We start from the raw sequence: 15,588 nt of genomic DNA, 5'->3' as shown, positions 1-15,588 counted from the left end.
GATAAAGATTGTCCAAGTCCAAAATCCCCAAAGAGTAATATTAGGTGTCGTCAAGGCTATTGTGTAAATTTGTATAGTTAATATTTATATTAATGAGTTATTGTGCTAGCAAAATAATTGTATAATATTCCTTATTTTGGAATATTCCACAAGTAATCAATTAGTTTTTGTGCATGCATCAAATAATTGTAGTTTTTTTCTTTAATTACATCAACCTTGAAGTTGTAATTGTGTAATCTAAAATGATGGCAATGAAAACTTTTCATTGAACAATTTTTTCCCTTTTTTTAAGTGAGTTTTTTTTTGTTTAAAATTGATTTTTCTTTCTAAAATCCGTAATAAAAATAAAAAAACTATCAAAGAGACTAAGGTGTGTTTGTTTCGGGTTTAAAAGAATTAGTGCAGGCTTAAAGGAGTTAGCATCAGATGGCTTGAGGGTAACAGGTTATGAGACCTATAGAACAATGTGTAGGCTAGGTTTGTGGGAGGTAGATCTTGCTGAGTCTTTAGAGAAAACCTTGGAGTGTTCTCTCAATGATACAGAGATTCATAGTGAAAGAAAACCTGATATTCAATGGTGTAATGACAATGTAATCAACTTGGATGATCTTTGATGTTGTAGCTAACCTATTCTTTGAAGTCATGGCTTCTATCATTTGTTCATTGCAAAGAACTAGGCAAATTTTGATGTCATCATCTTTTCAAATTTCTAATACAATCTTGGAAGGTAGGAATTGTAATTGTTGTACAAATTAGTTTAGAATGTAACATTATGAAGAGTTGGTTCTTATGTTGGTTAGTTAGAACTCAAAATGTTACCCAAAGAATATGAGGTGACAAAAATAATTGATAATATTTATCTACAAAGGAACATTATAGTCAATTTCTTAACTTTAGAGACCGGGTCTGGGTTTGATTCATTTATCTACCTTCCATTTATTAGAGAGATAAACAAGTGAAAGATTAATGAGCCCCATTTTAATAAGTCAGGTTTCACTAATCTTTCATTTGTGCCCAATTCTCTCATAATTAGACTAAATTGAGAGTAAATAAATGGAGCAAACCGGAACCCACAATGAATCCCTACAATTTAAGGGATTAATCTAACAACTGTACAATTTCTCACTTTTCTTCTGTAGAGGTTTTTGTTGGTTGCACGTATTTCAAAGAGTGTCAAAGATCAATTGTGGTGGGTTTATTTTGAGAAAATTGTTCAATGCAAATAGCTAATAAGATCTACATGTTATTAGGCAAAACATCTTCCGTTGATATCCTCTTATAATCATGTTTTGAGTCTTCAATGTAGTTGTGCTTGTGCTTGGCAAATTATTCTAAGTTTGAAGAATATAAGAAAACTTGAAAAAGCAAGTATGATTTGGCTGTCTCATTATTACAGCCTTAAAAAAAATGCCAAAACACCAAAGCACAAACTTACCTAGTGAAAAGAAAATGATGTATCTATTAAGCAAGAGAATATCAAAACACGAAAATGCATGCAACCAATGTAAATATAAGTTCATAGATACATCCTGCAAAGCACAGCAGATGCAAAATAAATTCATATGGCAATGAAGGTAGAGAAACCCATTGTCACAAGTTCTTCCTGTGAGGCATGTTTGGGGGACCATAAAGCACATACGTAATGCATTTGCAAAGAACTGAATGATATACAATTTTGAAATGAGTTATGACTGTTAACTGAATCAGAAAAAGCCAACACAATTCAACCCCACTCATCGATGTCTAATGACAAGTCACCTTATGTTATTTTTAACATATTTTTCAGTTATTTTATTTTAGTTTAATCCAAAATAGAGGAGTATTTGAACAATTATTTTTCTCTCATTGATGTCTGATGACGATTCACCTTAGGTTATTCTTAACATATTTTTCAATCATTTTCTTTTAGTTTAATCCAAAATAGAGGAGTATTAGAACAATTGAGGGAGAAAGTCAACACAATTTCCATAAAAGTTTTCTCCCTCTAAATTTGAGCATGTGTTTGGTGCTGAGTATACGGATTGAAATCCTTCGTCCATTATGAGAGGCGAAAGACTCCTGACTTCAAGCTTAATGTACCCTGAACCCAAACCATATGTAGGTCCTCGATTTTTGCAAACTGATATTCATAGAATCCACGTCCCTGGGAATCCTCCGCGGTGTATGGTTTCTCCCCTTTGTCATAACCAAACAAGCATGTAAGTGTCGAGAACCGTCCAACAACTGCAAGCTTAGCTTGCTAATCAAACACCATAGCATCGACCACCCCTGCAGGCAATGCAAACTTGAAACACCCAAAACCTAAGCAAACGATTTTGGTTGAGTCACTTGAGTTATCGCTTGGGGGCCCTTGACAACTACGAGCTCAGCTTGCTAATCAAACACCATAGCATCGACCACCCCTACATAATCCTTTCCCTATCTCTCAGTAGCGAACGTTGCCCTCCTAACAAAAATTTCAAAGGTATAAAAGTATATGCATCAACATTTGCAATGCCTGCAGGGGCATTGACGCGGTTGCGAAGTTTTCAAGTTTATCGAACCTAATGTCACAAGAGCAAGGATGTTCAAAGTTGGTGAACTAACGAGGAAGCAACGACAAATGTGGGAAGAAACAAAGGTTTAAGAAGAAGTGAAAACCCTAACAGAGCCATTAATGATGATGATGATGATGATGATGATGATGGTGATGATGATGATGGTGATGATATGTGCAATTTCGAACCATATATATTATCTCTTTGTTCATGTTTTCCATTTACTTCCTAGATCAGGGCATCAACAAACAACCCTCTTTTTTTTTTTTTAATTAAAACTGCAATTGTTGGTACGATAAACAATAAATATACTTACTTTAATACTACAATTTTACTTTATCAAATGGCTTTCCTTTTGGGCACTTGTGTTTTGATTTTGGAGCATTGCAATGGTTCTTATTCTTTTAACTATTTCTAAATTTTGATATATCGTGAAAAAACAACAAAACCTAGGAATAGATGTTTTAAGCTAATTTTCTCTAGACTTGTATCTAAACAAATAGAGTGTGTTTACAATTTTAGTTCCATTCTAGTAATGCCTTAATTTTTTTTATTATATCATCATCACATACAAAATTCTAAGTTTGTGGTATATCAAGAACATAATACGTTTGCTCTTTTTATATTTACCTATATTTTGTGTATTACATTCAAATATCTTTCATATGTGTATTATTAATTTGAAGATTTTTTTTTTTTTTTGATAAATAACTTAACAAAAGTCCTTTTTTAAAAAAAAAAAAACTAAACAAAACTTAAGATATTGTTTTATGTTTAATATCTTTCAAATTGTATTATGAACAGAGTATTGTTTTCTAATTTAGACAAAAATGATTTTAATTTTAAAAGAGTAAACGCGATTAAAACTCACTCTTTCTTGAATTTTTTAGCATCATCGTTATACACAATAACAATATCAAATCATATTTTATTTATCACATACACAAAGACTAAATCATAATAATTTGTGTTGATTAAAACCCCATGATTGATATGTGATAAATAAAATATGATTTGATAAATATAATATTCTTCTATTCCAGTTTATCCCTTGATTTTCAATAAAATATGGGGTTTTAATATTCTTCTATTTACCTCATGATTTTCAAATATGTTTGTATTAAAAGTATGATTTGAAAATCATGGGGTAAATAGAAGAATATTAAAAGTATGATTTGAAGATTTGAAAATCATGGGGTAAATAGAAGAATATTAAAAGTATGATTTGAAAATCATGGGGTAATAATATCAAATCATAATAAAACACCATTGTTACGCGGAGGGACAAATACAACGCACTCGTATTAAAAGTTCACATATTCTTCTATTTCAGTTTTAGCAATGTTGAATTTGTGTTGTTTTAACGTACTCTACCAGTTTAATAATTGGATATCTTTTCTTTTTTTTTTTGAAAAAAAGTAAGATGAAAATTACAACCGACTTAATGATTAAAATGATTCTTATAGGTGGTAGGTAGGGTTAAAAAAAACACGAGATATGTATTGATTGCTTGCCATGGTAATAACTAAAAATATACGAGATAAGGAGACCCTATAAATAAAGGAAAATAAAATAAAATTGATGACTTGTGGAATATTCCAACATAAGGAAGGAATAACGTACAATTATTTTGCTAGTGCAATAACTCATTAGTGTCGATCTTAATTACACAAATTTACACAAAAGCCTTTACGACACCTAACATTATTATTTTTGAATCGTGGACAATCTTTATCATTAACACAAGGAGATGCTATTTGGAAATATTTAGAATCATATACAGTTAGGACAAGAAATATGGAAATAAATAGAATCACTACATAAACAAACTTTAAAGTTTTAGCCATGTTTTTTCCTCTCTACATATAAATGATAGAATATGACTTGACCTATTTATAGTGTATAAAGTTCATGGTCTCATAATAAATAATTAATTAGTTTAAGAATTTACGAAATTTTAAAAATCGTTCATAAAATTAGAATCATTACAAGTGTGTTGTATTTGTCCCTCCGCATATAGGAGTTAATATCATAACTTGATAATCATAATAATTGAATATTACTAACTAACTTATCATTAATTTTTTAACCTATGTTATCCTATGTTATGGTCTCATATACATATACTTGATAACCTATGTATATGGTATATGAGACCATAACATAGGAATATATGTATACGAGTCCATGGTCTTGTAACCCCATTATTTCTTGTTCAGAAATTCTAAATATAGGATATGCATATGAGCTTATTTCTGTTTAACTTTTGCAATAAATACAATTAGATATGAGTTAATATCATAACTTGATAATCATAATAATTGAATATTACTAACTAACTTATCATTAATTTTTTAACCTTTCGTGATAGTAAAGGGTGAGTGAAATAATTGTTTTTTGACAATTGTAAGGTTTGTTAGAACCACACAGATTAAAAGAACAATATCTTTGTATTATGTTTTAATGATAATGATGACATGATTTGAAAGTGCAAAAAACTTAACAAGTAATAAAGTAGTAAGTTATTGTCTCCACATGAATATCGTCAACTAAGCAATTCGCTATATCTATTTAAACTAAAAAAAGCAATTAATGGGGTTTAAGGGGTTGAACTTTTGAATTGTGTGCTCATTGCGAATAATAGTTTGAATAAAAGCAAAATAGTTTGTTTAATAGGTTAGACAGTGATAAGGATTCTTCGAATAATAATGGTTTATAATATAGACCACATACATTATTTATTAAATAAACTTAAAAAGTAATTGACGAAATTTATAATTTCAGAGGATAATTGTCTATTTACTCAAAAGATAATTTTACTCTTTACTATCACGAAAGGTTAAAAAAATAATGATAAGTTAGCTAAGTAATATTAAATTATTAGAATTATGTGATATTAACTCCTATCTAAGTGCAAATGGAAAATATATAACACAAATATAGTGATAATAATGATTCTAATTTTACGAATGGCTTTTAAAACTAAATTTTTAAACTAATTTATTATTTATTACAAGACCATGGATTTTTTTTTTAAAGAACGAGACCATGGACTTTATACATTATAAATAGATCAAATCATATCCTATTATTTATATGAAGAGGGGAAAAAACATGGCGAAAATTCTAAAGTTTGTTTATGTTCCAATTTTATATCTTTCCATACTTCTTGTCCTGACAATATATGATCAGGTTTATTTCAATAATTCTCCTCCTTGTGTTACTGATAAAGATTGTCCACGTCCACAATTCCGAAAGAGTAATGTTAGGTGTCGTAATGGCTATTGTGTAAATTTGGGTAATTAATATTTATATTAATGAGTTATTGCGCTAGCAAAATAATTGTATAATATTTCTTATTTTGGAATATTCCACAAGTAATCAATTAGTTTTTGTGCATGCATCAAATAATTGTTTTTTTTTCTTTAATTACATCAACCTTGAAGTTGTAATTGTGTAATCTAAAATGATGGCAATGAAAACTTTTCATTGAACAATTTTTTACCTTTTTTAAGTGAGTTTTTTTTGTTTAAAAGTGATTTTTCTTTCTAAAATCCGAAAATAAATAAATAAATAAATAACTATCAAAGAGACTATGGGTGTGTTTGTTTCGGTTTTAAAAGAATGAGTGCAGGCTTAAAGTTGTTAGTATCAGATGGCTTGAGGGTAACAGGTTATGAGACCTATAGAACAATGTGTAGGTTAGGTTTGGTGTAATGACAATGTAATCAACTTGGAGGATCTTTAATGTTGTAACTAACCTATTCTTTGAAGTTGGCTTCTATCATTTGTTCATTGCAAAGAACGAGGCAATTTTTGATGTCATCATCTTTTCAAATTTCTAATACAATCTTGGTAGGTAGGAATTGTAATTGTTGTACAAATTAGTTTAGAATGTAACATTATGAAGAGTTGGTTCTTATATATGTTGGTTAGTTAAAACTCAAAATGCTACCCAAAGAATATGAGGTGACAAAAATAATTGATAATATTTATTTACAATGGAACGTTTTAGTCAATTTCTTAATTTTAGAGATAGAGGCCGGGTTTGCTCCATTTATCTACCTTCCATTTATTAGAGACATAAACACAAGTGAAAGATTAATGAGCCTCATTCTAAAACAAGTGGATTCCACTAATGGGTTTCACTAATCTTTCATTTGTGTCCAAATCTCTCGTAAATAGCAAAAATTGAGAGTAAATAAATGGAGCAAACCAGAACCCACAATGAGTCCCTACAATTTCAGGGATTAATCTAACAACGGTGTACAAATTCAAGAGTGAAAATGAAGTTTCACTCTAAATAAAGGCTAATGCAATATCTTAAAAGCCTACTTCAAAATTTGGTTCACACACGACTAGTTGAATTAGACACTACTCTAATTCATGACAGAACTCTTGATGGCTTTGGTTTGGATGCCTCTCTTTCAGTCTAATGATCTCTCTCCCATCCCCCCTTCACTTTTTTTTTTTTTTGCATTTGTTCTATGTGTCTCTTAAATTACTCAACCCTTAAATCAGCCTATCGGAAGATAGCATCTGATGAAAAAACAGCTGATCAGAACGTATCTTGCAATAGGTTTTGTACAATGGAAAATTATCGAGCGATTTTTGAGCAAAACTGAGGGATCCATAAAACAATTCTCCCTTTTCTTTTGTAAAAGTTTTTGTTGGTTGTGCGTGTTTCAAAGAGTGTCAAAAATCAATTGTGGTGGGTTCTACTTTGAGAAAATTGTTCAATGGAAGTAGCTAATAAGATCTACATGTTATTAGACAAAACATCTCCCATTGGAGATCCTCTTGTAATCACGTTTTCTCTTATAAATGAGCCTTCAATGTAGTTGTGCTTGGTAAATTATTCTAAGTTAAAAATTCATCAAAACAACTCTAGGTAGGAAGAATACAACAAAACTTGAAGAACCAAGTGTGATTTGGCTGTCTCATTATTATAGCCCTAAAAAAATGCCAAAACGTCAAAGCACAAATTTACCTAGTGAAAAGAAAAGGCTATATCTGTTGAGCAAGAGAATATCAAAACAAGAAAATGCATGAAACCTATGTAAATATAAGTTCATAGATACATCATGTAAAGCACAGCAGATGCAAAATAAATTCATATGGCAATAAAGGTATAGAAACCGTGACATGTTAGTACAAACATAATGTCTCATCAGTAATATTATCCACGACCATGAAAACCCTCTGTGTATACCGTCAATAACATTACCCATAAACAAGGATGAGGCCTACGTTATCCTCTCTTATTTAGAGGGTAATTACGCTCTTATGATATCAACCAATCAAAATGTAATATACACAGGTAACATTAAATGTCAAATAAATGAGTAGATTTTTTTCTAAAAATAAAATAGTTAATCTTTTTTTTTTACCAAAAGAGAGTTAATCTTAATTTTTTTTTAAGGAGAATTAATCTTAATCATAAGGTAATTTTTAATACTTTTAATTTTTATTTAATTATATTAAGGTGTTCAATCTTAATTAATTTACACTACAAGACTTATAACAAATAAAATTTTACATCAAATTTTTTCATCTGGATGTCCTTAAATTCATCACTTACATTCATAAAATTTCTTCCATTCTAAAACTCAGAACGTGAGAACAAAAACATCTTCTTCATTCAAATTTCTTCTTCTTTATTCTTCTATATTGATCAATTCTTGTTTCTTTTTCATTCTTCTTCCCATTTTGATTGTTCTATTTTGTCGTTCCAAACTACACCAGTTTCCAATTATAGTGAGAATTGTCGCTGTTTCTAGAACTGTGTCAGGTATCGTGACTTTTTTTATTTAAGCAGTCAACCTAATAAAATCTGCTAACACGTATAGACTTGCCTCACTATCAGTCAAAGCCTTTAAGTCCAAACAAAAGAACAAAAGCCTCATCACATAACCATTTCAGCAGCAACCGAAAAAAATTCTAGTAAACTCCCACAACATCACAGCGGCAACACCTGCTAGCAGTCCTCAAAGAACAACATATGACTTACTCAATTGTTATAATTAACTACCTCACAACAAAAAAAAAATCAAATGAAAAAGAAAAATCAAATCACCATACTTAACGTGGTTCTGGAAATAACGACAATTCTCACGATATTTGGAATCAAACAAACGACGACGATTCTCACGAAAATTAAAAAATGCAGCAGTTTGGAACGAAAAAATTGAACAATCGAAATGGGAAGAATAAATTTTATGAATGTAACTGATAAATTTAAGCACATTCAGATGAAAGAAATTTGATGTGAAATTTTAATTGTTCTAAGCCTGTCATGTAGTGTAAATTAATTAGGATTGAACACCTAAATATAATTAAGTCAAGATTACATTAGAGGTCCTTTATCTTATTTATTAGTAACACTTTGATCCTTTATCTTTATTTTTTTCCATTTAGGTCATTTACATATACATCTTTTTTCTCATTTTTTTCTTAAAAAATACATAATTTTATTTTTAAAAATATATTTTTATTAAAAATGAAAAAAATACAGAAATATGATGAAGATGTTCATCATCTTCATCTTCTTCCTTTGAATCTTCATCATCTTCTTTAAATAAAATAAAAAATTCTACTAAAATATATCTCCAAAAGATGTTGTTTCACCTACTGCTGACATAAATCAACCTCTGCCGTCTGAGAATGATATGCAGCTAGCAGGGCATAATCCTGATCAGAATACAGATGATTCAGATACTGATTTTGTTGAAAATACACAGTTTGGAGAAGCATCAGTACAGGGATCCAGCCAACACCCTAGCCAAAGCCAGTCAAACAACCAAAGCCAGAAAACTCCTAGTCAAAATTCACCCAACCAAAATTCCCAAACTAGCCAAAAAACTAACCAAAGCCAAAATACATCTTCTACCCACAAATCAAACACATCTATAGATACCCCTATTAGAATCCAGAATGATATGCAATTTTTACAACAATCATGGGCCAATTTAGAGGATCAAGAAGATGATCAAGACAATGATGATTCACTGGCTGAACAGCAAAGAATTATTGATTTGCAAATTGCACAAGAAATACAACACAATATAGATGATTCTGGCTTCCAACTGGTCACCAAAAGAAACAAGAAGAAAGCAAATAAGAAAGTGAGCCCTTCCACCAGCAAATATGCTACCAGATCAAAGGTAGGTCACCATACTCCTCCTAAATGAAGTGCCTCTTTTGGAATATAAGGGGTTTAGCCAACTCCCCAACCAGATTGGCTCTTAAGAGACTTATTGTGTTACATAAACCTGACATTATACTTATAGCTGAACCCTGGATACCATTTAACTGTTTCCCGTTCTACTGGCTAAATAGACTCAACCTTAAACTGTTTGCACTTAACAACAGACCTAACCTCATACCAAACCTTTGGTGTATTTGTTCAAAAAACCTTAACCCTAACATCATAAACATTGATAACCAACAAGTTTCATTCACTATCACAGATAATAACAAAATTTTTGGTTTTAATGCTGTTTATGCTTCAACCAATTACATCACTAGAAGGCAACTTTGGTACAACCTACAAAACATCCAAAACCAACACAACATTCCCTGGTGCTCCATAGGAGATTTCAATGCCATCTTAGGATCTCATGAACATAGAGGATTCACCAACCCTGCCAGATTACCCATGGAGGAATTCTTCAATTGGTCTGATTCTAACAATTTATATCACATACCAACTAGAGGGGCTCAATACACTTGGACAAATGGTAGAGGGGCAAGACAAACTGAAAGAAGATTAGACAGAGCCATTTGTAATCAACTTTGGCTTGATAGCTGCGCTTCATTAGCTGTCACCACCCTCACAAAATTTAAATCAGACCATTTCCCAATTCTTCTGGATTTCAAAACCTCAAATGTTACACATGCTACTCAATTTAGGTTCATGAGAATGTGGGTTCTGCATGATGACTGCAGAAGAATAATTACTGAAACTTGGAATGACCAGATTATTGGAAATCCTATGTATGTGTTGTCTGCTAAACTCAAAAACCTGAAATATAAATTGAAAGACTGGAACCATAATGTCTTTGGTAATGTACATACTATAGTGAAAGATGCTGAAAATAAACTTGCTGCTATTCAGGAAAATATTGACAACACAGGTATGACTGATTCTCTTCTTGAGCAACAGAAACTGGCCCAAATCAATCTTGAGAATGCCTTAAACAAGGAAGAGGCATTTTGGCAGGAAAGAGCTAGATCTAAATGGCATGTGGAGGGAGATAGAAACACCAATTACTTTCATAGACTAGCCAACATTAAAACCAAAACCAAACCCATCACTGCTATCAAAGTTGATGATAATATTGTGGATGATCCAGAGCAAATTGCTATTCTCTTCAAAAATCATTTTCAAAATTTGTTTTCCTCTAACATTGTTTTGCAGGTGGATAGCTTGGTTGAAGATGTGATTCCAACTCTGATCTCTGACTACACCAACAACTTATTGACTTTGGTTCCTTCTCAAGAGGAGATAAAAAAAGCTGTTTTTGAACTTAACAAGGATAGTGCTCCTGGGCCAGATGGGTTTGGTGCCATATTCTTTCAAACTTATTGGAACATAATTAACAAAGATGTTTGCAATGCAGTGGTGGAGTTTTTCACAAAAAGCTGGATGCCTCCTACTTACAATTCAAATACTATTGTGTTAATACCAAAAAATGAGCAGGCGGATTCAGTGGAGCAATTCAGACCAATAGCCCTGGCAAATTTCAAGTTTAAAATCATCACAAAGATCCTTGCTGATAGGCTGGCCCCAATCATGAAATCCATCATTTCTAAAGAACAAAGGGGATTCATTCAAGGTAGAAACATCAGGGACTGCATATGTACAACATCTGAGGCCATCAACTTACTTCACAACAGATGTTTTGGAGGAAATGTGGCTTTCAAAGTGGATATTGCAAAAGCATTTGATACTTTAGAGTGGAGTTTTTTGCTGAAAGTTCTAAAGCAATTTGGTTTTAATGATGTGTTTTGTAACTGGATAGAGGTAATCTTACATTCTGCTAATCTTTCAATTTCTATTAATGGTAAGCATTATGGCTTCTTCAAATGTAAGAGAGGGGTTAGGCAGGGTGACCCTTTGTCCCCTCTTCTTTTTTGTTTAGCTGAAGATGTACTGAGCAGAAGCATAGGGAATCTTGTTGATCAAGGGAAGCTGGATCTCATCAAAGGTTCTAGAAATCACTGTGTCCCATCTCACACTCTTTATGCAGATGATATCATGGTGTTTTGTAAAGCAAAAGCTGCTTCAATTCAAGCTTTAAAAGACCTGTTTCAAAGGTATGCTGCAGTCTCTGGTCAAATGGTTAATCCAGCTAAATCCACAATGTATGCTGGTTCTATCTCAAACTCTAGAATCTCACAAATTGCTGATCAGACTGGGTTCAATATTGGTAGCCTTCCTTTCAACTATTTAGGGGTCCCTATCTTCAAAGGGAAGCCTAAAGCTAGATTTCTTCTACCCATAGCTGATAAAATCAAGAGCAAACTTGGAGCTTGGAAGGCATCTCTTCTATCAATTGCTGGTAGAGTGCAGTTGGTTAAATCAGTCATACAAGGTATGTTAATTCATAGTATTGCAGTCTATAATTGGCCTATTTCACTTCTAAAAGATTTAGAGAAATGGATTAGGAATTTCATCTGGAGTGGTGATGTGAACAAGAGGAAATTAGTTACAGTATCTTGGAACAAATGTTGCAAACCAATTTCACAAGGAGGATTAGGGATCAGATCCTTGATTTCTTTGAATGAAGCCTCCAATCTTAAGCTCTGTTGGGATATCAGGAATTCCAATGAATCTTGGGCCACTCTACTACGTAGCAGAGTTATAAGAAATAGAAGACCGATCTCACATCACATCTATTCTTCAATTTGGAGCAGCATAAAAAATGAATTCGATACTACAACAGAACAAGCTAGCTGGCTAATTGGTAATGGAGAGTCAGTGAACTTTTGGAATGATGAATGGTGTGGGGTTTCTTTAACCTCTACTCTAAACATACCTGTTCATATATCTCAAAATCTACAAGCCACAGTTGCAGATTTCATTATTAATGGAGTCTGGAGTATTCCTCAGATAGTGCAGATGGCATTCCCTGCAATCAACTCACTAGTTCATAAAGTAACAATACCTACAGATGCTGTGGAGGACAAATTGGTTTGGAAAAATGCAGCAAATGGTGAGCTTTCACTTAAAGATGCTTATATATTCAAAGCTCATTGTACCCAGAACATAGGGTGGGCAAAGAAGATTTGGAGTAAAGATATTCCTCCATCAAAGTCCCTGTTGTGCTGGAGATTGATGCATAATAGGATTCCAACAGATGATAATCTGGTGCTTAGGGGCTGCTCTTTAGCATCAATGTGCTCAAACTGTAATAAGTATGTTGAAACTTCCTTCCATCTATTTTTTGAATGCAGTTTTGCTAAATACCTTTGGAACTGGTTTGCTGGCATTCTAAATCTCCCAATTCAAGTTTCCAATCTAGAGGATATTTGGAAGATGTGTGATAGAAGATGGTCACCTCAATGTAAGTTAGTGGTGCAGGCTGGCATTGTTAATATTATTAGTTCAATATGGTATAGAAGAAATCAAGCTAGATTTAAGGATAAGCTCATTCACAGGAAGCTTTCTATCAACAACATTGTCTCTTTAGTCTGTATGTCTGGCAGTAACACAACAAAAGTTTCTTCACCTGATATGAGGGAGTTTAGCATTTTAAAGAGTTTCAGAGTTCCAATCAAGCCTCCTAATGCCCCTAGAGTTATTGAAGTTATCTGGACTCCTCCAATTTTTGACTGGGTTAAGGTGAACACTGATGGTGCTGCAACAAAGAGTCCTACCAATGCTGCTGCAGGCGGCATCTTCAGAGACAGAGATGGTAATTGTATTGGCTGTTTTGCTCAAAATCTTGTAAATGGTAATGCCTTTCATTCGGAACTAATGGCTGCTATCATTGCTATGGAGGTGGCTCAAAGAGAGGGTTGGTTCAATTTGTGGTTGGAAACAGACTCTCAACTGGTTTATCTGGCTATGAAATCTTCGGCTTCTGTTCCTTGGATCCTAAGAAACAGATGGCACAACTGTTTAGCTTTTGTTAGGGGCATTAATTTTACTTTTTCTCATGTATATAGGGAAGGTAATGCTTGTGCTGATGGGTTAGCGAACATTGGTTTAGCTTTACCTCCTAACTCTTTTGTTTGGCATACTAACATACCAGATGGGATTAGGGAGGAGTACTCCAGGAATAGGTTGGGTTTACCTAATTATAGGTTTGTTAATTTCTAAAAAGGTTTTGGCCTAGTCCCCCTTTTCTTTTTGTACTCCTTTTTCCTTTTTTATATATTTTGTTGATGCTCTAGCATCAACTTTTGCAAAAAAAAAAAAAAAAAAAATTCTTTTAAACACAAAATTCAAAACCTTAATTTCACAAATGTTGCAAGGCGGATGGTGGAGGCTTTAGTCACTGGCGTAAGGGTTAGGCTTTACAAAAGTTAAGATTGTTCTGGAAACAACAAAAATAATGTGCAAAGCTGCTCTCAATTTTGGGGTTATTTTTATGCCGGGTTTGAATATTGAATTTTAGAAAATAATAATAATAATATACGGTGTGACAATTTATATAACTAATTTTTTTTTTTTTTTTGTGATGAAACTAAATCTCTTTCTCCATGGGGTTTTGATTTTTGCATTAAAAAGAAGATTTGAGGTGAACATAACATTAATTCATGATATTTGGAGATATATTTGTGTAGAAATTTTTTTGATTCAATGAAGATGATGAACATCTTCATCATAATTCTGGATTTTTTCATTTTTAATAAAAATATATGTAAAAAATAACATTATGTATTTTTTTAATAAAAAAATAAGAAAAAAGATGTATATGTGCTTTTATGAGAGATAAAAAACCTAAACGGAAAAAAATAAAGATAAAGGATCAAAGTGTTACAAATAAATAAGATAAAGGACCTCTAATGTAATCCTGTCTATAATTTAATAAAAATTAAAAGTATTAAAAGTTACCTCATGGGGATGAAGGTGAAAAACACAAGAAGGGGGGGGGGGGGGTTGAATTGTGTTTTCTTTTTCTCTTAAAAAATACTCCTTCTGATAAAACTTCAGAAGCAGTTTGATTGCTTCTGATGAAATGATCAGAGTCAGATTGCAGCGGAAAAGAACAGAGCAGAGAAAAGAAAGACAAAGACACAAGCAGTTATCCTGGTTCCTTCCACAACACGGAAGTAGTCCAGTCCCCCTTGCACTTCCAAGGAGATTTCACTATAATCACAAAGATTACAACTGCTCAATACTTTCTAAGTATGAGACTTCACAAAAAAATGCTCAAGCACACACGCAAGAGTCTTCCAATGCTCAAGCACTAAGCAAGAGACTTCTAATGCTCAAGCACGCAGGCAAGAGACTTCTAATCAAACAAAAATACAGAGAATTGAGTTTGAATTGAACACTTGATATACAATCAGTGGTGTTCACAATACAATACAGAAAAGACTCTAGACTTTGAATTTCTAAGATGTATCAAATCAGTGCAGAAATTCAGTGTGCTTTGTAGAATCAAATTGACAGAGTTTTGGCGCTTTTGAACTTATGTATCTCTGTCTGCAATCTTCAAGTCTTCACTCCTTTATATAGAGGCGTGAAAGAGACGTTGAGATAATCAGCACGTCTAAAGAGTCGTTTGAAATCCTTTGATTATCCACCAGTGATCCTTTGCCTGATTTGGGTGTAGTCCTTTGAAGAATAAGCTTCAAATTCATTCCCATCTTGAGTGTACAAATTCTGCAGGCATGGCTGTTGTTTTGTCTTGTAGCGTAGACAGAAAACAGAGTAGTGGAGGTAGTGGTTGTACACTTGTACTTTGTCAACTCTATTAATGAGAGACAAGTGCTCAGTGCTATCCATATATCCGTTGATACCTCCCTTTCAATTCTTCGTTCTTCTTTGATAAGACTGAATTGAGAATCAGCTACTTTGAATCTTCAGTTTGATTAA

The 15,588-nt window shown here is 32.6% G+C and overlaps 1 protein-coding gene across 1 annotated transcript; it reads left to right on the top strand.

Moving 5' to 3' along the window:
- Positions 1-9,205: 9,205 nt before the first annotated feature.
- LOC112416619 (uncharacterized) lies at positions 9,206-13,863 on the top strand. The gene is made up of 3 exons (XM_024770877.1): positions 9,206-9,704; positions 10,007-10,863; positions 10,957-13,863. Exons 1-3 carry the CDS (start codon positions 9,206-9,208, stop codon positions 13,861-13,863), a joined length of 4,263 nt encoding a protein of 1,420 aa, XP_024626645.1.
- Positions 13,864-15,588: the final 1,725 nt, after the last annotated feature.

Source organism: Medicago truncatula, chromosome 7 (assembly GCF_003473485.1).
Source record: "Medicago truncatula cultivar Jemalong A17 chromosome 7, MtrunA17r5.0-ANR, whole genome shotgun sequence".
NCBI classification, from domain to species: domain Eukaryota; kingdom Viridiplantae; phylum Streptophyta; class Magnoliopsida; order Fabales; family Fabaceae; genus Medicago; species Medicago truncatula.
This window is presented reverse-complemented; position numbering and strand designations above follow the sequence as displayed.